General features: G+C 40.6%; 1 protein-coding gene and 1 non-coding gene across 2 annotated transcripts; both read left to right on the top strand.

Moving 5' to 3' along the window:
- Positions 1 to 5,006: 5,006 nt before the first annotated feature.
- Positions 5,007 to 21,823, top strand: LOC135093572 (uncharacterized). The gene is made up of 3 exons (XM_063992948.1): positions 5,007 to 5,065; positions 20,284 to 20,379; positions 20,602 to 21,823. Exons 1-3 carry the CDS (start codon positions 5,061 to 5,063, stop codon positions 21,131 to 21,133), a joined length of 633 nt encoding a protein of 210 aa, XP_063849018.1. The 5' UTR covers positions 5,007 to 5,060; the 3' UTR covers positions 21,134 to 21,823.
- Positions 14,459 to 14,530, top strand: Trnaq-cug (transfer RNA glutamine (anticodon CUG)). Its single transcript has one exon. It is a non-coding gene; the product is annotated as a tRNA-Gln (tRNA).
- Positions 21,824 to 23,187: the final 1,364 nt, after the last annotated feature.

Below are 23,187 nucleotides of genomic sequence, written 5' to 3'. Positions count from 1 at the left end.
TCATTCTCTGACTAATTCATGCCACCTATTAAAAATCTTCGTAATGATGTATTCAATACCCTCGCTGGCCTAAACCCTGGGAAGCCTTATGGAACTGATGCGGTCCCTCATATTGTTCTCCGAAACTGCGCCTCCATGCCTTCCCTACTCAAACTCTTTCAACTCTGTCTGTCAATATATACTTTTCCTTCTTGCTGGAAGTTTGCCAACATTCAACCTCTTCCTAGAGGAAGAATTTTAATAGGTGGCGTGAAGTAGTCAGAGGGTGGAGGAGAGGGAGGAACAATCCCCGCATCGTCCAAAGTAGAGTTTTTAGCAAAGGTTTGAGCGAAGAGTTCAGCTTTAGAAATAGACGTGAAAGAAGTGGTGCCATCTGGTTGAAATAAAGGAGGGAAAGAAGGAGAAGCAAAGTTATTGAAGACGTTTTTTGGCTAGATACCAGAAGTCACGAGGGCAGTTAGATCTTGAAAGATTTTGACACATTTAATTAATGAAGTAGTTTTTGGCTAGTTGTAAAACCGACTTGGCAAGGTTCTGGGCAGTAATATAAAGTACATGAGATTCAGGTGAGGGAAGACTCAAGTACCTTTTGAGGACCACCTCTCTATCATGTATAGTACAAGAACAGGTTGTGTTAACCAAAGGTTTGGGAGGTTTTGGTCGAGAAAACAGTGAAAAATAATAATAATAATAATAATAATAATAATAATAATAATAATAATAATAATAATAATAATAATAATAATAATAAAATAATAATAGTAATAATAATAATGCTACTACTACCACTACTACTACTACTACTACTACTACTACTATTAGTACTACTACTACTACTACTACTACTACTTTTTTTTATGTAGGAAGGACACTGGCCCAGGGCAACAAAAATAAAAAAAAAAAAAAAGCCCACCGAGATGCCAGTCCCATAAAAGGGTCACAGCAGGGGACAAAAATTGATTATTAAGTGTCTTGAAACCTCCCTCTTGAAGGAATTCAAGTCATAGAAAGGTGGAAATACAGAAGCAGGGAGGGAGTTCCAGAGTTTACCAGAGAAAGGGATGAATGATTGAGAATACTGGTTAACTCTTGCGTTAGAGAGGAGGACAGAATAGGGGTGAGAGAAAGAAGAAAGTCTTGTGCAGCGAAGCCGCGGGAGGAGGAGAGGCATGCAGTTAGCAAGATCAGAAGAGCAGTTAGCATGAAAATAGCGGTAGAAGACATCTAGAGACGCAACATTGCGGCAGTGAGAGAGAGGCTGAAGACAGTCAGTTAGCGGAGAGGAGTTGATGAGATGAAAAGCTTTTGATTCCACCCTGTCTAGATGAGCAGTATGAGTTGAACCCCACCATACATGTGAAGCATACTCCATACATGGACGGATAAGGCCCTTGTACAGAGTTAGCAGCTGGGGGGGGGTGAGAAAAACTGGCGGAGACTTCCCAGAACGCTCCATAGCGTTCATAGAACTTCATAGAAGCTGTTTTAGCTAGAGATTAGATGTGAAGTTTCTAGTTCAGAATATAAGTGAAGGACAGACCGAGGATGTTCAGTGTAGAAGAGGGGGACAGTTGAGTGTCATTGAAGAAGAGTGGATAGTTGTCTGGAAGGTTATGTCGAGTTGATAGATGGAGGAATTGAGTTTTTCAGGCATTGAACAATCCCAAGTTTGCTCTGCCCCAATCAGAAATTTTAGAAAGATCAGAAGTCAAGCGTTCTGTGGCTTCCCTGCTTCAAATGTTTACCTCCTGAAGGGTTGGACGTCTATGAAGAGAAGTGGAAAAGTGCAGGGTGATATCAACAGCGTAGGAGTGGATAGGACAAGAAGTTTAGTTTTAAAGATCATTAATGAATAAGAAGAGAGTGGGCGACAGGACAGAGCTATGAGGAACACTGTTAATAGATTTAGGAGAAGAACAGTGACCGTCTACCACAGCAGCAATAAAACGGTCAGAAAGGAAACTTGAGATAAAGTTACAGAGAGAAGGATAGAAACCGTAGGAGGGTAGTTTGGAAATCAAAGCTTTGTGCCAGACTCTATCAAAAGCTTTTGATATGTCCAAGGCAACAGCAAAAGTTTCACCAAAATCTCTAAAAGAGGAATACCGAGACTCAGCAAGGAAAGCTAGAAGATCACCAGTAGAGCGGTCTTGACGGAACCCATACTGGCGATCAGATAGAAGGTTGTGAAGTGATAGATGTTTAAGAATCTTCCTGTTGAGGATAGATTCAAAAACTTTAGATAGGCAGGAAATTAAAGCAATAGGACGGTAGTTTGAGGGATTAGAATGGTCACCCTCTTTAGGAACAGGCTGAATGTAGGCAAACTTCCAGCAAGAAGGAAAGGTAGATGTTGACAGACAGAGCTGAAAGAGTTTGACTAGGCATGGTGTAAGCACGGAGGCACAGTTTCGGAAAACAATAGGAGGGACCCCATCAGGTCCGTAAGCCTTCGAGGGTTCAGGCCAGCGAGGGCATGAAAAACATCATTGCAAAGAATTTAAATAGGTGGCATGAAGTAGTTAGAGGGTGGAGGAGAGGGAGGAACAAGCCCAGAATCGTCCAAGGTAGAGTTTTTAGCAAAGGTTTGAGCGAAAAGTTTAGCTTTAGAAATAGATGTGATAGCAGTGGTGCCATCTGGTTGAAATAGAGGAGGGAAAGAAGAAGAACCAAAGTTATTGGAGATATTTTTGGCTAGATGCCAGAAGTCACGAGGGGAGTTAGATCTTGAAAGGTTTTGACACTTTCTGTTAATGAAGAAGTTTTTGGCTAGTTGGAAAACAGACTTGGCATGGTTCCGGGCAAAAATATAAAGTGCATGAGATTCTGGTGATGGAAGGCTTAAGTACTTTTTATGGGCCACCTCTCTATCATGTATAGCACGAGAACAAGCTGTGTTAAACCAGGGTTTAGAAGGTTTAGGACGAGAAAAAGAGTGAGCAATGTATGCCTCCATGCCAGACACTATCACCTCTGTTATGCGCTCAGCACACAAAGACGGGTCTCTGACACAGAGGGAGTAGTCATTCCAAGGAAATCAGCAAAATGCCTCCTCAGGTCCCCCCAACTAGCAGAGGCAAAACACCAGAGGCACCTTCGCTTAGGGGGATGCTGAGGAGGGATTAGAACGATAGGACAAGGTACAGATATGAGATTGTGATTGGAGGAGCCCAACGGAGAAGAAAGGGTAAAAGCATAAGCAGAAGGATTAGAGGTCAGGAAAAGGTCAAGAATGTTGGGCGTATCTTCAAGACGGTCAGGAATACGAGTAGGGTGTTGCACCAATTGCTCAAGGTCGTGGAGGATAGCAAAGTTGTAGGCTAGTTCACCAGGATGGTCAGTGAAGGGAGAGGAAAGCCAAAGCTGGTGATGAACATTGAAGTCTCCAATAATGGAGATCTCTGCAAAAGGGAAGAGGGTCAGAATGTGCTCCACTTTGGAAGTTAAGTAGTCAAAGTATTTTTTATAGTCAGAGGAGTTAGGTGAGAGGTATACAACATAGATAAATTTAGTTTGAGAGTGACTCTGTAGTCGTAGCCAGATGGTGGAAAACTCGGAAGATTCAAGAGCGTGGCCACGAGAGCAGGTTAAGTCATTGCGCACATAAACGCAGCATCCAGCTTTGGATCGAAAATGAGGATAGAGAAAGTAGGAGGGAACAGAAAAGGGGCTACTGTCAGTTGCCTCAGACACCTGAGTTTCAGTTAGGAAAAGAAGATGGAGTTTAGAAGAGGAGAGGTGGTGTTCTACAGATTGAATATTAGATCTTAGATCACGAATGTTGCAGAAGTTAATGAAGAAAAAGTTGATGGGGGTGTCAAAACACTCAACGTCGTCGACAGAAAGACTGTCCGACCTGGGTACATTTATGGTCCCCTCCCCAGATGGAACACCGAGGCTGGTGTAGGAGTCGCCACGGTGAATTTAAAATTTTTGAGTGAAGGGTGTATGTGTTATTAGGTGCTTTTACTTTTGTGTGGAGGAAGAGAGTTGTCTTTAGAGGGTAGGCTATGACTGCCCCCTTGTGTTGTGAGACACAAAGGGAAACGTTCAATGAGGTCACAGCTGGGTTTAATGATAAGTTCACAGCACCCCCTGAACAGTACTTTAGACCTCACTGGCAGGTGTCTACTGCCTACTCCGTTACTACCACTACTACTACTACTACTACTAACTACTACTACTACTACTAGTTCTACTTGTACTACTTCTTACTACTATTACTACTGCTACTACTACTACTACTACTACTACTACTACTACTACTACTACTACTACTACTACTACTACTAATAATAATAATAATAATAATGATAACAATAATAATAATAATAATACAAAAACTTCTACTACTACTACTGCTATTACTACTACTATTACTTGACTACTACTACTACTACTACTACTACTACTACTACAGGAACAAGAAATACTACTACTACTACTACTACTACTACTACTACTACTACTACTACTACTACTACTACAGGAACAAGAAATACTACTACTACTACTACTACTTCTACTACTACTACTATTACTACTACTACTACTACTACTACTACTACTATTACTATTACTTCTACTACTACTACAGCAACAAGAACTACTACTACTACTACTACTACTACTACTACTACTACTATTAATACTGCTGTTGCTACTGCTACTCTTCATACTGCAGCTGCTACTTGTATCATCACGATCACTCTCGGTCATCTTGCCGTATTTTAAGGAAGAAATCGTCATGAGTGTAATGTCCTATATCTGTCTTTTCTCCACTTGTTATCTGTTCACAGGAATGTAGAAACTGTACCAGTAGTGAACGTGAAGTAAAGTTGTATGAATAACTGTGTGTGTGTGTGTGTGTGTGTGTGTGTGTGTGTGTGCCATGGCAACACACTGATATTAGTGTTGATGTCGAAATTTGTTACACACATACACACACACACACACACACACACACACACACACACACAGGTATAACGCTTATAAATAACGGCCAGGGGCTTGTCACACTTCATTCACTCGCGGCTCGTTCGTCTGCTCACATCTACAGAATGAGGTGAGTTTGTGTCACGTTGTTGACATCCTGTGGCTCTCTTCTCCGGCTTAAGGAAACTGTCAGGCCTACACTTGGCAAACTTATCTACTTTCAGCTATCATCTGTCTAAGATCTTTGAGCCCCTGTTAGCCAAGCGTCTCACACGTTTTTTTTAGATATTAATAAGTTGTTGCCATCTAATCAGTTTGATTTTAGAAAAAGTCTCAGTACTTTTGATGTTCTTGTTTACATAACACACGACATTCAAGTTGCTCTTGATGCTGTTTATGAGTCTAGAGCAATTTCACTTGACTTTAACTCTGCATTTGATCGTGTTAACCACAAAGCCCTCCTGTCTAAAGTCAGATCTCTTATCATTGGTGGCCGCTTCCATCAAATTATTTCAGAGTTCCTAACCGATAGAAAGCAGCGTGTGACTGTTGATGGCTGTTTCAGTTCCTTTAGTCCAGTTTTATCCGGTGTTCTACGAGGAAGCGTCCTGGGACCTATTCTTTTTATTATTTACACTCTTGACATGTGGTGTACGATTGAGTCTGATATAGTTGCTTATGCTAACAACACCACTTTATATGCAGTAATTCCTTCCCGTCAGGATGGACAGAGAATCGCCAATGTTCTCACTCGAGATGTCTCAAGGATTATGTCTTGGTGTGATCGGTAGTGTATGAAACTAAACCCGAGTAAGTCTCACAGTATGGTTATTAATCGATCAAGGACGCCTTTTCCTCCTCACCCTGATATTGTTGTCAATGGAGTACTAGTTTTAAATTGTTCTTCACTAAAGTTGCTTGGAGTCACCCTTGATCCCAAACTCACTTTTGAGTTGCACTTGAGTTCACTTGCGTCGTGAATCTCACGAAAAGTTGGTTTATTGCGTAAGTGCAGTCGGATATATTCCTCTGATGATATTGCCAAAAGCTGCTTTTACTCTTTCATACTGCCTCATTTTGAGTACTGTCATTCTGTTTGGATTTCTGCAGCTGAGTCTAATTTAAAACTTTTAGATAGAGCACTCAACCAGATTAAATTTCTTCTCCCTAATCTTGAGATTAAACTTCGGCATCGACGTTTGGTAGGGTCACAGTCTTATTTCTTCAAAATTATGTCTAATGTCAACCACCCGTTGCACCGTCATTTGCCTGCTCCCTTAGAACCGGCAAGTGCTACAAGACACTCCACGAGCCTGAACGACCGTGCCTTGTCTGTGAATCGATGTAATGCATCACAATTTTCCCGGTGTTTCATCCCAGAGTCCGTCAGAGTCCTTTCAAATCTTACTATTCTATGCTTTCTTCCTGTTACTAAACCTTCAATTATCAGTGAAGTGCCACCCACTGGACCTTCGGGCTTATGCATTCGTGCTTTCCAGTGGGTCGTCTTCGTTCATTCATATAATAATAATAATAATAATAATAATAATAATAATAATAATAATAATAATAATAACAATAATAGTAATCCCCATCCATAAATTTGTCCAATCCTGTATTCAACTTATCTACATACATTTTCAACTTCTAACGGTAGAATATAATAATTGTTTAGTGCATTTAGTTACTTTTATCTAAGGATTTACATGTCTTTCTCAAAGAGAAGACCTACATGGTCGAAATTGACATTTATGTCTTTTAGAGTCCCGAAGAAATACTAAATTTATATTTGGTGTTGGTCGCACCGCATCCATGAGAAGAGAGAGAGAGAGAGAGAGAGAGAGAGAGAGAGAGAGAAAGAGAGAGAGAGAGAGAGAGAGAGAGAGAGAGAGAGAGAGAGAGAGAACATAAGAACATAAGAACATAAGAAATAAGGGAAGCTGCAAGAAGCGACCAGGCTTACACGTGGCAGTCCCTGTATGAAACACACCTACCTATTTCCATCTGTTATCCCAATCCATAAACTTGTCTAAATCTTGTCCTAAGAATTTTGCTTACATCTCCCTTGTTATAACCCTTATACCACTTAAAGACTTCTATCAGGTCCCCTCTTAACCTACGTCTCTCTAGAGAATGTAAATTTAACAGCTTCAACCTCGCCTCGTAAGGAATACTCCTCATCCCCTGTATCCTTTTAGTCATTCTCCTCTGTACTGATTCTAATAGTCCTATATCTTTCCTGTAATGTGGGGACCAGAACTGCACAGCGTGGTCTAGATGAGGTCTGACCAGCGCCAAGTCTAACTTTAATATTACTTCCGGCCTTCTACTTTTAACACTCCTAAAAATGAATCCTAGTACCCTATTTGCCTTGTTTCTGGCTTCTAAGCATTGTTTCCCTAGACGGAGTTCAGAGCTAACTATAACTCCTAAATCTTTCTCGTACCCTGTACCTACCAGAGTTTGGTTGTTTAATGTGTACCTATTGTGTGGGTTTCCTCTACCTATGCTAAGCACTTTGCATTTATTGATATTAAATTGCATTTGCCATCTATCCGCCCATTCATTCATTCTATCTAAGTCTGCCTGCAAAGCGATGGCATCCGATTCTGACCTAATTAATCTACCTATCTTTGTGTCATCCGCAAATTTACTAACATCACTACTAATTCCACTATCCAAGTCATTGATATATATTAGAAATAACAATGGTCCTAATACTGATCCCTGTGGCACCTTACTAATTACATGACCCAACTCGGATTTCCAGCCGTTTATTACCACTCTCTGTCGCCTGTCACTAAGCCATGACTCTATCCAGCCTAACACCTTCCCATCTATCCCGTGTGCCCTAACCTTTCTCAGGAGCCTTTGATGGGGTACCTTGTCAAATGCTTTACTAAAGTCCAGATATAAGATATCATAACTATCACCATTATCTACTGCCTCGTACACCTTTCTGTACAAACTTAACAAGTTTGTCAGGCAAGACTTCCCCTTCGTGAAGCCATGCTGTGACTGATTTATCAAGTTATGGTTGTCTAAATGTTCCCTAATGTTCCTCGCTATTATTGACTACAACTGAAGTTAAGCTGACAGGTCTATAATTAGACGCTAAAGTTTTATCTCCTTTCTTAAAGATGGGTACTACATTAGCCTGCCTCCACATTACTGGTACCTCACCCGACTCCAGTGATTTCCTAAAGACAGAAACTAACGGCTCACTAATAATCTCTTTACATTCCTTAAGTACTCTGGGATATATTTCATCAGGTCCTGTTGACTTGAACTTTTTTAGCCTATCTATCTCCTGTTTCACTATCTCCCTAGTTATGGAAATATCTGTCAGCTTCTCATTCTCATCTGCTCTAAACACCTGTTCACTATCTGGCATATCCTGCATGTTTTCCTGGGTGAAGACAGTTAAAAAATAATCATTCAGAAGTTTACTTATCTCCTCCCCAGAACTAACTAGCTCCCCATCTGCTGCCTTTAATGGACCTACAGTATCCTTATTCTTCGTCCTGTATACCTGATAAAATCCCTTGGGGTCCGTCTTCGCCTGGCTGGCTACCTTTAATTCATAATTGTCCTTAGCTTTCCTCGTTAATTTCCTGACTGTTCTAACTAATTCATTATATTGTGTCCTTAAAACTTCTTCACCTGCCCTTAATCTCTTCTTACGCCCTATATAACGCTTTAACCTAGCAGTCATCCATTTAGGGTCATTTTTTTGTGATCTTATTGTTCTATACGGGATATTTGCTAACTGACCTGTATGAACTTTATCTACGAAATATTTATACAATTCATCTACATTTACTTCACCTAGTCCCCTCATCTCGTCCCCTACCATCCTCTCCACTCCCTCATCTACTCGCCTCGACCTCACCTCTCTCATTTCAGCATGACCTAACATTCTAACATACTCACACCTAGCTCCCCCCTTCCTCTTTCCTCCTCCCTTCTGGAGCCTCACCTCATCTCTCTCATCCTGCCTTATCTCTCTGAACTCCTTCCCTGACCTGACCTCACCCTGCATCCTTTGCCAGTCCACTCCTTGGAGGTACCTTTTTAATTCTTCAAAATCTGCTCTCCTAAAGTCAGGTATTTTACTAGTGTTTTTGTTTCTAACTGTTTCTTCCCATTCTAAATTGTACCTAATTTCCCTATGGTCACTGTTACCTAGCTGTCCTCCAACCTCTACCTGCGTGACTGCTTCTTCCCTGTTAGTAAGAATTAAATCTAGAATATTATTCCCCCTTATGGGTTCTACGACTACCTGTTTTAAAAAAAATATCCTGAATTACCTTAAGAAATTCCTCTGCTTCCTTGTTACCCACAATGAGACTCCAGTCGATATTCCTAAAATTAAAATCTCCTACCACACATACCTGACTGTACCTGCCTGTTCTATTTAGTTCCTGCCACAGTGAGGTGTTAATTTCCTCTGTACTGGTCGGTGGTCTGTAAACTACCCCTAGTACTACTGACTGCGATCCTTCCTTAATATCTACCCATATCGACTCTGCTTTTTTATCTGTTTTAATTCTACTGTTCATACAACACTGTAATGTCCCTAACGTATAACGCGACGCCTCCTCCTCTCCTGTTTTCCCTATCTTTATAGAACATTGTATACCCATCTATCTTAACCTCTGGATTAAATACTTTTCCTGACATATCTAACCAAGTTTCAGTTAAAGCAATGATATCAAATTTCTCTACGCTCACTATTTCTCTAAGCAAGTCTATTTTATTCAGAATACTTCTACAGTTTGTGTAGTAAACACTTAAGCTATTTCTCACCATCCCAGAGCTAGCTACCTTTCTAGATTTAACTATTTTGCCCCTCGCCTTCTCACTACCCCTTCTTCCCTCCCGACTAACGAAAAAAGTGCTGGAGTGCAGTAACCTCCCGCTCGAGTGTTTCGGCCAAAACACGAACACCCTGGCGTGACAAATGCACTCCATCCCTGGCGTACAAGGTGTCCCTACCATAGAAAAGGTCCCAGTTGTCGATGAACGTCCATCCATTACTCCTACAATGATTCGCGAGCCTGCGATTCACTGTAATAGCCCTGGACAGCCACTCAGCACCAACTCCCCTCCTCGGCAAGACACCACATACCACGGGGATCCCTCCCTTGTCCCTAATCCTGTCCAAAGCCTGTCGAAACCTCCTGATAAGCTCCTCACTCCTGACCTTACCAAGGTCATTCCCTCCTGCACTGAGAAAAACAATGAGCTTGGTCCCATCTTTTTCCAAGCACGTGTCTAGCCTATCAGCTACCTTCCCTATCCCGGCCCCCGGCAAACACATCCTCGACCTACGCTTCTTATCCCTAGCACAGAACGCACTATCTAAGTGCCTAACCTATCACCAAACACAAGCACTCTACCTTGGGGCAGGGTAACTGCATCTGCCCCCTCCTTCTTGCCTCCTCCCGCCCTGTCCACCTCCTTCTCCTTCCCTTCCTCCAGCACATTGAAGGGATTCTTCGTCTCCACGCAAGATGCCCTGAGGACCTTCACCCTCTTGGCTCCCCTGCACACAACCGACCACTGCTCCTCCGTCGCCTTACTAGGTAAGGTGACGGTGGGGCACGACCCTCCCACAGGTGCTGAGATCCTCTCATAGAACTCAGCCTGCAGGTCTGAGATCCTCTCATGAAACTCAGCCTGCACCTCCGAGATCCTTCGATGGAACTCAGCCTCCACCTCTGAGACCTTCGCAACGAAGGCCTCGAGAACAGGAGAACTAACACAACCAGTCGACTCAGCAACACAAGGCCCCATGTCTACTAGGGAGAGAGAGAGAGAGAGAGAGAGAGAGAGAGAGAGAGAGAGAGAGAGAGAGAGAGAGAGAGAGAGAGAGAGAGAGAGAGAGAGAGAGAGAGAGAGAGAGACACAGACAGACAGACAAAAGTTGTAATAGATACAGTAATCATGTTAGTGCCGAGTCATATGGAGCTTTAAGGAAGATTAGAGAGATCATGAGTGTTGTGCAGGGACTATCATCCGTAGATCTACTGGCTTTCTGCAATTTTCCTTATTTTTTTTCTTTCTTTCTTTATTTCTTTCTTTAGGAAAGAGAATATACAGATGAGCATTACCAAACCTGAGGGAAATTTCTTCCATTGATAAATTTTAACATTCCAGTAAGAAGTCTCTTCTGTGAAATAGAAATTATTATGTATTAACCAACATGAAAAGAAAGAAAAATCATAGAATGTGGCAATTTACTTTTTTTTTTTTTTCAAGAAGTACTATATAACACAAGAAATCAACACTTATACTATGATTGCCTTACTTAGTGACTTGGCACGATATTTTTGATCGATTTTCATAATTTTTAGTCACAATATAATGATTATATATTATGAACCTGGTTACACTGGCATAGTTAGGGCAGGGAATGGGCAGAACAGTTCAGTCTTACCTCCCCACTGCTGTTGCTCCACTGTCTCCACCTTCGTTTACTTGTTTACTTCATCTGAATGAGATTTGTATTTTTTTTTTCACAGTGTGTACTGCAGGTAATATTCAAAATGTAATGCTCTAATCTGCTAATTACTCATTATTACAATTATCAGTACTTGACAATTATTTGTAGTATTTTGAAATCTCCTGTATGGCTGGAGTTGCTAGTTCATTATTATGATTATTATCAATAATTGATGATTATTTGCAGCATCTTGAAAGTTCCTTTATGACTTCCTTGTCTGAAGTATGTGGAAGGGAAAATCGAAACAGGTGAACTGGTAGCAGGAGAAAAAAAAAAAAAACGCTTGGGAGCCACTGATGTATGCATTGACAGTAGTTCTGCTTCAATCTGTTTTTTTTTTTTCTTTTCTTTTTACCATCTTTCCCATTTCATGACACTCAAACTGCTTACTAAGGAAATAAATTCTTACATGAACAACACAAATGCGATTTTAGTACAGATACCCTCATGGTGATATCAGTATTATCTGTGTACTCTGTTTATGCCACTCCCATCTTTTGAGTCTTTCTAAAGAGGAACAGCAAGACATCTTTAAAATAACCGGACAGCAACATTAAATTATGTCTACTGAGCTTTTTATAGCGGCATTTTTTTTTCTATTGCAAATATGAATAAAACATTGACTCTGTTATAAATTTAGGAATTCAGCATTATTATTTTCGTCACTATATTCTTTTTACTTCTTAGGTTTGCCCTTGTATAGAGAGTAAGGAAAATCTTGAGGATGACAGCGCCTTTTATTGCCTTTGTGTACCGCTCTCTGCACCACATGCATACCTACAACTGGTTCTAGGAAAACTGCTCCCCCGAACAGCTGCCTACGGAAAACTCTCCCAGATGACTGCTCGCTTAGGATAATTGCCTCCCCACTGGCAACTGTCCTCTAGACAATTGCACAGCGCTTCACCAGGCTTAGGTCTGAGTACATTATGTTGTACCATACTAAAAGTAAATATTCCGTTTTATACTTGAACTTGAGCCCAAGTACGAGCGAGTTCAGTTACAGTTGCATTTTTACTGATGTCATCAACTTCATTTTTTTCAAGAGCACAATGTGTGTGTGTGTGTGTGTGTGTGTGTGTGTGTGTGTGTGTGTGTGTGTGTGTGTGTGTGTCATAGTATATGGGCAATGTGATACAGACAGTGAAACTCTCAAACACTGGTGGTATTTGGTAGATCACTTTGGTAGATCACGAGACTTGTTGACCAATTATTTACCCACCTCCCGCACGGGCTGACAATAACCATAAAACTTTGAAGACTTCAGAACTTAACTAAATGTTAAACCTTATCTGTGGGAGAATTTTCACCGAATCTTACTTAATGTCTGATGGGGATGGATTGTTATGCGTCTCTTGGTGAAGCAGCATGCCAGCTCAGGCAGCATATGAAAGATGTTTCTCGCTTCCTGCATTTACACTAATGTCCTAACAGATTAGCAGCAAAAGTTAAAGATCCTTTGCAGTGGTGTTTTCCATTGCTATCGATGGCCTTAATCGTCGGAAGGCTTATGGAGCTGATGGTCTCCCTCCTAATTATTCTCCAAGACTGTGCCTCCGTGCTTGCACCTTGCCTAGTCAAACTCTTCCAACTTTGTTTCTCAGAATCTACCTCTCGTTTTTGCTGGACGTTTACCTACATTCAGCCTGTTCCTAAAAAAAGGTGACAGCTCTAATCCCTCAAACTACTATCCTCTTGCTTTAATTTCCTGCCTCTTTATTTATCTATTTTTTTTTTTTGATATATCCTCAACAAGAGCATTCTTAAACATCTATCACTTCACAGCCTTCTATCTGATCACCAGTATGGGTTCCGTCGAAGCCGCTCTACTGGTGATCTTCTGGCTTTCCTTATTATGTCTTGGTCATCCTCTTTTAGGGATTTGGATTTTGGTGAAAATTTTGCTCATGCCTTAAACATATCAAAACAATTTTCATAGAGTCTGACAGAAAGCTTTGATTTCCAAACTACCCTTCTACAGCTTCTATCTTTCTCTCTGTAACTTCATCTTCAGTTTAATTTCTGACCGTTCTATTGCTGTTGTGGTAAACGGTCACTATTCTTCCAAGTCTATTAACAGTTAGGTTCCTCGGGCTTCTGTCCTGTCACCAACTCTCTTCCTATTATTCATCATTGATTTCTTGTCTTTTCCATTCCTTCGCTCATGATACCACTCTGCACTTTTCCACATCTTTTGTTGACTTCCAACTTTTTAGGAGATAAACAGTTTACGCAGGGAAGCCACAGAACACCTGACTTCTGATTTCTCTAAAATTTCTGATTGTGGCACAGCAAACTTAATATTGTTAAATGCCTGAAAAACTCAATTCCTCCATCTATCAACTCGACACAACCTTCCAGATAACTATCCCTATTTCTACAATGTCACTCAAGTATACCTCTTCTAGTATACCAATCTCTCTCTCTCTCTCTCTCTCTCTCTCTCTCTCTCTCTCTCTCTCTCTCTCTCTCTCTCTCTCTCTATCTATCTATCTATCTATTTATCTATCTATCTATCTATCTATCTATCTATCTATCTATCTATCTATCTATCTATCTATCTATCTATCTATCTATCTATCTATCTATCTATCTATCTATCTATCTATCTATCTATCTATCTATCTATCTATCTATCTATATATATATATATATATATATATATATATATATATATATATATATATATATATATATATATATATATATATATATATATATATATATATATATATATATATATATAAGTATACCTCTCAAATATAATCTCTTCTACACTAAAAATTTGTTGGTCTCTCTTTTACTTCTAATTTAAACTGGACACTTCACATCTCATCTCGAGATAAAGCAGCTTCTATGAAGTTAGGAGTTTTGAGTTGTCTCTGACAGTTTTTCTCAACCACCACACCCTCACATGTAAGGGGGAGGGTGGTTCCACTGATACCACTCTTCTAGACAGGGTGAAATAAGAAACTTTATTTTTAGTCTTATCAACTTCTCTCATCTAACTGTTGCGGTCCTATGGTGTAATGGTTAGCACTTTGGATTCTGAATCCAACAATCCGAGTTCGAGTCTCCGTGGGACCTCGAGGTTCAGTATTTACAGGGACTGCCACGTGTAGGCCCGATGGCTTCCTGCACCTTCCTTTATTTTCTGGATATCTCATGTTCTGAACTGCCTTCAGCCTCTCTCTCATCGCCGTAATGTTGCATCTCTTGCTATCTTCTACCGCTATTTTCATGCAAACTGCTCTTCGGATCTTTCTGACTGCTTGCCTCCCCTCCTCTTGCGGCCTCGCTGCACAAGACTTTCTTCTTTCTCTCACCCGTATTCTGTCAACAACCCCCCCCCCCCTCTCTCTCTCTCTCTCTCTCTCTCTCTCTCTCTCTCTCTTTAATGAGTTTAAGTCATAGGAAGGAGTTAACTAGTATTCTCAATCTTTATTCCCTTTCTCTGATAAACTCTGGAACTCCCTGCCTGCTTCTGTATTTTTTCCTTCCTGTGATTTTAACTCTTTCAAGAGGAAGATTTAATTTTTGAGTACCGCTTTTGATTCTGTTTAATGATCAGCACCTCAGTGGATCCTTTTTTTTTTTTTCTTATAATTTTCTTGTCCTTGGCAGGTGCCCCTCCTACAGAAAAAAATAGATAAATAAATAAATAAATAAATAAATAAATAAATAAATAAACTCTAAACTATTTGGATACTTAACGGATACTTTGGGTCCAGGAACAAGTACGAGTTCAAGTACTATGGAAATATCATGTTATCAGCAAGATGACTGATATTCAAAGATTTTTTCGTAAGTCTCACTTACTGTACAGCTTCCCTTATTTCTTATGTTCTTATGTTCTTATGTTTAGTTACCAACTGAGTCAAATCTACCTCAGAACTCAAATTTACTATATATGCAGATCACATAAACTTGATGATGAAAGATAACGATATTTGTAATCTACACTACATACAAACTTGACAATATAACTAAATTAAATAAATACTTGGATAAAACTAGATAAATTAAGGTTTAATATAAATAAAAGTAATGATTTTTTTTTTTTAGGATCGATCCATAACAAATCATATCCCCCCAATAATCCTTGAAGGTGAAACACTGCAACGCGTTACTCAAATATATTTTTTTTTATGTGTTGATATTGATAATAATCTTAATTGGAAATTCCATATAAACAATGTATATTTACAGTTGTCCAGGACGTGTAGAATTTTATATAAAATATGAAATCATCTCAATAATGAAGCCTTGCTAAGTGTTTTACTATACACTCGGCTTCCCTCATTTAATCTATTGAGTCTCAGTATGGTCATGTGCATGGCTCTCTTTCCTAAAGATGTAAAAAATTATTCAAAATAAAATTTTGCGATGAAGTTTTAATATGGATAAGTTTTATTCAACAGATGTAATACATTCTGATCACAATTTATTGTATTTATTTATTTATTTATTTTTTTTTTTATATTCATAAGTGTTTTCTTTTAATTCACTAGAAATTTCCCAGACACTAATGCATTTAAATTTGTAGAGTCCTCTTACGCATTTAGACTGCTTTCAATTCCACACAACATTATTTAAGTTCAGCATTTTCTACTTTGGTCCGCAACTATGGAATTATCTTCCTGTCACTATAAAAAAAGAAAAAAAAAATGTAAATAGTGATAACTTTTCTCAGTTTAAGAGGAAAGCTAAAGAGCATTTCATTGCTCTGAGAAATATATAAACATATGCACTGTAAAAAGTTTAGCATATGGTTTGCTTTATTTATTATAATATTAGTGTAGGTACATGTATATGTGTATGTGTGTGAGGATGTATGTATGTAAGAGCAGTATGTATATGCATCTTTGTGTATGTCCATTGAACTATCAATAGCTAGGTTTTCTTTTTTAATGTTGACTTGCCAATTAACGTTTCGCAGCTAAAACCAGCTTAGCTGCAGTATGTACTCGTATGTCGGGGAGCCTCGGCTCGACACACCGTGCCAAGGTACAATATAATTTCTATTTGAATCTGTAATACATATATTGGCAATAAACTTTACTTACTTACTTACTTACTTACTTACATTATCACTCAAATTACATTCACATTAACATTTACAATCGCACTAACACTTGACACTAACACACACTAACACTCATGACTGACACTAACGCTAATATTCAAACGATCATTTTCACTCACACTAACGCACTCGCATCCGAACCAACAACCATACTCACACTTACTTTTACTAACCTTGGTATTCAAACTCACTCTCAGAATAATATTTTTATTCAAATTCATAATTATACTCACATAGTCATAGCTCCAACAGATAGCTCTCGTGGCCACCTCACCATACTCCTCAAGTAAAATGGGTCTATTATTTCTCTTTCATCATTGAGTCCTTGGTTAATCTCCACATGACATTTAAAATAAATTAATATATATAAAAAAAATAAATCTAATCTATACCTATAAAAGGCAAATGTTTGTATATATATATATATATATATATATATATATATATATATATATATATATATATATATATATATATATATATATATATATATATATATATATATATATATATATATATATATATATATATATATATATATATATATATATATATATATGTGTATATATGTGTGTGTGTGTGTGTGTTTATTTGTTTGTTCCCAAACTTCTACACTTTACAACCTATCAATTCCAAACTTGGTCTACAAGGATAAACTGACCTGAGGAATACCAATATGGAGTGGAATGGATATTAGAGATCATCCGAGACCAATGATGGCCATTTTTAGAACGCTATTAAGTAAAACTCAACCACCAACCACACACTTGATCCAAAGTAGTCAGCTTCTTCTTTGACTACTTAACTTCCAAAGTGGAGCACATTCTGACCCTCTTCCCTTTTGCAGAGATCTCCATTCTTGGAGACTTCAATGTTCACCACCAGCTTTGGCTTTCCTCTCCCTTCACTGACCATCCTGGTGAACTAGCCTACAACTTTGCTATATTCTCCATGACCTAGAGCAATTGGTGCAACACTCTACTCGTATTCCTGACCGTCTTGGAGATACGCCCAACATTCTTGACCTTTTCCTGACCTCTAATCCTTCTGCTTATGCTGTCACCCTTTCTTCTCCGTTGGGCTCCTCCGATAACAATCTCATATCTTTATCTTGTCCTATCACTCCAATCCCTCCTCAGGATCCCCCTAAGCAAAGGTGCCTCTGGCGTTTTGCCTCTGCTAGTTCGGGGGACCTGAGGAGGTATTTTGCTGATTTTCCTTGGAATGACTACTGCTTCCGTGTCAGAGACCCGTCTTTGTGTGCTGAGCGCATAACAGAGGTGATAGTGTCTGGCATGGAGGCGTACATTCCTCACTCTTTTTCTCGTCCTAAACCTTCTAAACCTTGGTTTAACACAGCTTGTTCTCGTACTATACATGATAGAGAGGTGGCCCACAAAAGGTACTTAAGCCTTCCTTCACCAGAATCTCATGCACTTTATATTTCTGCCCGGAACCATGCCAAGTCTGTTCTCCAACTAGCCAAAAACTCCTTCATTAAGAGAAAATGTCAAAACCTTTCAAGTTCTAACTCCCCTCGTGATTTCTGGCATCTAGCCAAAAATATCTCCAATAACTTTGCTTCTTCTTCTTTCCCTCCTGTACTTCAACCAGATGGCACCACTGCTATCACATCTATTTCTAAAGCTGAACTCTTTGCTCAAACCTTTGTTAAAAACTCTACCTTGGACGATTCTGGGCTTGTTCCTCCCTCTCCTCCACCCTCTGACTACTTCATGCCACCTATTAAAATTCTTCGCAATGATGTTTTCCATGCCCTCGCTGGCCTAAACCCTCGGAAGGCTTATGGACCTGATGGGGTCCTTCCTATTGTTCTCCGAAACTGTGCCTCCGTGCTTGCACCTTGCCTAGTCAAACTCTTTCAGCTCTGTCTGTCAACATCTACCTTTCCTTCTTGCTGGAAGTTTGCCTACATTCAACCTGTTCCTAAAAAGGGTGACCGCTCTAATCCCTCAAACTACCGTCCTTTAATTTAATTTCCTGCTTATCTAAATTTAATTTCCTGCTTATCTAAAATTTTTGAATCTATCCTCAACAGGAAGATTCTTAAACATCTATCACTTCACAACCTTCTATCTGATCGCCAGTATGGATTCCGTCAAGGCCGCTCTACTGGTGATCTTCTGGCTTTCCTTACTGAGTCTTGGTCATCCTCTTTTAGAGACTTTGGTGAAACTTTTGCTGTTGCCTTGGACATATCAAAACCCTTTGATAGAGTCTGGCACAAAGCTTTGATTTCAAAACTACCCTCCTACGGTTTCTATCCTTCTCTCTGTAACTTCATCTCAAGTTTCCTTTCTGACCGTTCTATTGCTGCTGTGGTAGACGGTCACTGTTCTTCTCCTAAATCTATTAACAGTGGTGTTCCTCAGGGTTCTATCCTGTCACCCACTCTCTTCTTATTACTCATTAATGATAATCTAAACCAAACTTCTTGTCCTATCCACTCCTATGCTGATGATAGCACCCTGCACTTTTCCACGTCTTTTCATAGACGTCCAACCCTTCAGGAGGTAAACATATCACGCAGGGAAGCCACAGAACGCCTGACTTCTGATCTTTCTAAAATTTCTGATTGGGGCAGAACAAACTTGGTATTGTTCAATGCCTCAAAAACTCAATTCCTCCATCTATCAACTCGACACAATCTTCCAGACAACTATCCCCTCTTCTTCAATGACACTCAACTGTCCCTCTCTTCTACACTGAACATCCTCGGTCTGTCCTTTACTTATAATCTGAACTGGAAACTTCACATCTCATCTCTAGCTAAAACAGCTTCTATGAAGTTAGGTGTTCTGAGACGTCTCCGTCAGTTTCTCTCACCCCCCCAGCTGCTAACTCTGTACAAGGGCCTTATCCGTCCATGTATGGAGTATGCTTCACATGTCTGGGGGGGTTCCACTCATACTGCTCTTCTAGACAGGGTGGAATCAAAAACTTTTTGTTTCATCAACTCCTCTCCTCTAACTGACTGTCTTCAGCCCCTCTCTCACCGCCGCAATGTTGCATATCTAGCTGTCTTCTATCGCTATTTTAATGCCAACTGCTCTTCTGATCTTGCTAACTGCATGCCTCCCCTCCTTCCGCGGCCTTGCTGCACAAGACTTTCTTCTTTCTCTCACCCCTATTCTGTCCACCACTCTAACGCAAGAGTTAACCAGTATTCTTAATCATTCATCCCTTTCTCTGGTAAACTCTGGAATTCCTTGCCTGCTTCTGTATTTCCACCTTCCTATGACTTGAATTCCTTCAAGAGGGAGGTTTCAAGACACTTATCCACCAATTTTTGACCACTGCTTTGACCCTTTTAAGGGACTGGCATTTCAGTGGGCATTTTTTTTTTATTAGATTTTTGTTGCCCTTGGCCAGTATCCTTCCTACATAAAAAAAAAAAAAAAGCTTCGAGTTCACAGGGACCTGTGACTTACCTGATCTTGAATTATAGTTGTAATTTGACCTCCAAGGTTATCTAAGGCTGGTGGAAATTATATTGAGGTCCCTATTAAGTCAAATTCAAATCACCAACACAACACTTGGTCCAATGCGTCATATAATAGCTTCCAAGAATGATAGCTTCCAGAATGTTCTGGTTTGTCCCGAGGGCCAGGCGATGTAAAGACACAGGAGGTTTGGGAGGCGATGGGCGCCTCGGCAGAAGTGGCCTGCTATAAAGAAATAAAAAAAATAGGCCACATTCGCATGCCACTCCTCATTACTGCCTTTCTTCCAGGTTCTTGGTCTCCTTCGTGGCTGTGTTGTGCGTGGTGGGAGCAGCAATTGCTCTCTACGTGCCAGACGCCCAAGAATTGGGCTTCTTTAGAAATGGGTAAGTCATCGCCGCCTCCTCGTCTACCTTAACGCTTCATTACATACATGCCATGCCTCCTTATTCACTTCACGGCATTTACATTGTCTAAATGTTATCACACTCCTTGTTCCATCTTTGCTTTACGAGTAGGTGATATTTTTGTAGTTTTGTAGTTTTCTTATCTTCCTATGCACGTTTCGTCCACTTTTGTCTACTCACCTTTTGTCTCTGCTGTGGCAGTGGCGAAAGTGGCAACGCTGACGACGGCGGCACTGGCGGCAGTGGCGGCATTGGCGGCATTGGCGGCAGTGGTGGCAGTGGCGAAAATGGCAGTGGCGGCAGTGGCGGCAGTGGCGAAAATGGCAGTAGCGGTAGTGGCGGCAGTGGTGGCAGTGGCGAAAATGGCAGTGGTGGCAGTGGCGGCAGTGGCGAAAATGGCAGTGGCGGCAGTGGCGAAAATGGCAGTGGCGTCAGTGGCGGCACTGGTGGCAGTGGCGAAAATGGCAGTGGCGGCAGTGGCAGCAGTGGTGGCAGTGGCGAAAATGGCAGTGGCGGCAGTGGCGAAAATGGCAGTGGCGGCAGTGGCGGCAGTGGCGAAAATGGTAGTGGCGGCAGTGGCGAAAGTGGCAGTGGCGGCAGCAGCGGCTGCGAAAAGAATGGCAATTGCGGCAACAATGGTAATAACGGGAATTGTGGCAACAACGGTAATATATGTAATTGCTGTAATAATGGCCACAACTGTGTCCCTGTCCTCTCCATTGGGTTTCACTGATTACTACTCTTCATATTTGTATGTTGCCCTGTTGTTCCAATTCCACCTCAGTATTCCCAAGGCCAAGGTACCTTTGCCTAATTGGGGAACCAAGAGGTATTATTATTTATATTTTCAAAGGAATGACCACTGATCCGTATCAGGGACCAATCTCTGTGTGTTGAGCGCATAGCGTTAAAAAAAAAAAGCACACACACACACACACACACACACACACACACACACACACCGAGAACAGCGATAACACTGATAACATCAGCAACACAAATATCAGCGGAAACACTAGTAACAGTGACAATAGCGATAACGCTTTAAACACTGGTAATAGCAACAACACCGGTAACAATAGTAAGGCGCCAACACCAATAATACAAATAACACTGATAACATCGGTAACACCAGTAACAGTGGCAACACCGGCAACAGTGGCAACACCGGTAACACCAATAACAGCAGCAACACCAGTAACACTAGTGACAGCGGCAACCATGGCTACACACACACACACACACACACACACACACACACACGAGTAGCCTCTCTCCACACAACCATCACGAAGAGTACTTCAGGTTCAGTCGCTGTGGTCATTTCCATTTGGGGTATTAATTACACCAGATTATGCACTGAATATTCCCTTTAACTTGCAATTATGTATGTAAACCATAAAAATAAATATTTAGCAAATTGGATGATGTTTTCTTGGTATCGATTAAGACTGAAAAGTGAGGCGGTATGTGCGTAGTTACCCATTATCACGCCTGGGGTCAGATACTACGTTCTGAGAATCATCCGGAGAAGTGCGAAGAATAATCTGATCAGGCTGTGTGCCGCTACTCCATTCTAGTGATCTAATCTAACATTATTAACACTTAACAAAAGTCTCAACAAAACTTGAAAATTCCCATACAGAATAAGGCCACTCACAAGTTTCCAAGTCACGTATTCAAGGGATTGTATTCTCAAACATTTCGTTCAATATCCCATGTCGAAGACTTTTAACAAGCTGTAATGGATGCAGCTGGAATTTTCAGGTGTGTTTTCATGATTATTGTTACTGCCGTTAAAATCTTTTCTCTTCACTGCAATGTTTGATTTTCTTGCTATCTTCTACCGATATTTTCACACCCACTCTCCTTCCGCGGCATCAATGCGCAAGACTTTCTACTTTCTCTCACTCCTGTTCTGTCCACCTCTCTAATGCAAGAGCAACCAGTATCCTCAACTATTCATCCTTTTCTCTGGTAAACTTCCTACCTGCTTCCATATTTCTTCTTTTCTATGGCTGAAACTCTTTCAAGAGGGAGGTTTCAAGACACTTTTCCTCGAATTTTGGATGATCTTTTTACCTTTCTTTTGGAACTGACAATCTCAGTGGGATTGTAATAAACCCCACGGCACACTGATTACAAAGAATGTTTCTCCTTGTAGCACAAAACAAATTCCAAAACTGTCACTGCTACAGGTTCTCCAGGAACACTACACACCTCTCTACACTATCCCTAGGCCGAGATCCACGAAGCAGGTTTCTTCTTAATTAACAACCTGCGATCGGCGCAGATAGCAACCTCCGGCCGCCAAATGTTATCCACGAACGCGTCGGAGGTTGTAGTTGTCATGGTAGCAAGGTTGTTAACAGGTTGCTATTAACTGTGCATAAAATAACCTCATTTTAAACTGTTCCCAAGCTTTACCACCAAGGAAGCTCGATTTTCTGATGCATAAAGTGAAATCTTGCATAGAACACCGAAAATAAAGATGAAGAGAGGAAGCAAAATTTGTCCCTCCTATCGGCGAGAGATAGTCGCAGTCGCCACAGTATTATTCGAGGAGATGCAACTTCACCTGCAAAGGACTCAGTGTGGTCATGCAATCCTCACCTGCAGAGGACTCAGTGTGGCCATGCAATTCCCACCCACACCCAGGTTTTGGTGAACCTGAGGCTATTTGTAAGTGGACCCTTCCACAACGTCATTGGAGACTGCTGCTTGCTGGCTGGTAAGATACTTATGTTTGTTGGTATTTCATGCATAGTAGTTATCTAGAGTCCTTTC

This window comes from Scylla paramamosain, chromosome 43 (genome assembly GCF_035594125.1).
Source record: "Scylla paramamosain isolate STU-SP2022 chromosome 43, ASM3559412v1, whole genome shotgun sequence".
NCBI lineage: Eukaryota > Metazoa > Arthropoda > Malacostraca > Decapoda > Portunidae > Scylla > Scylla paramamosain.
Note: the sequence above shows the minus strand (reverse complement) of the source record. Positions and strands in the feature narration are given on the sequence as shown.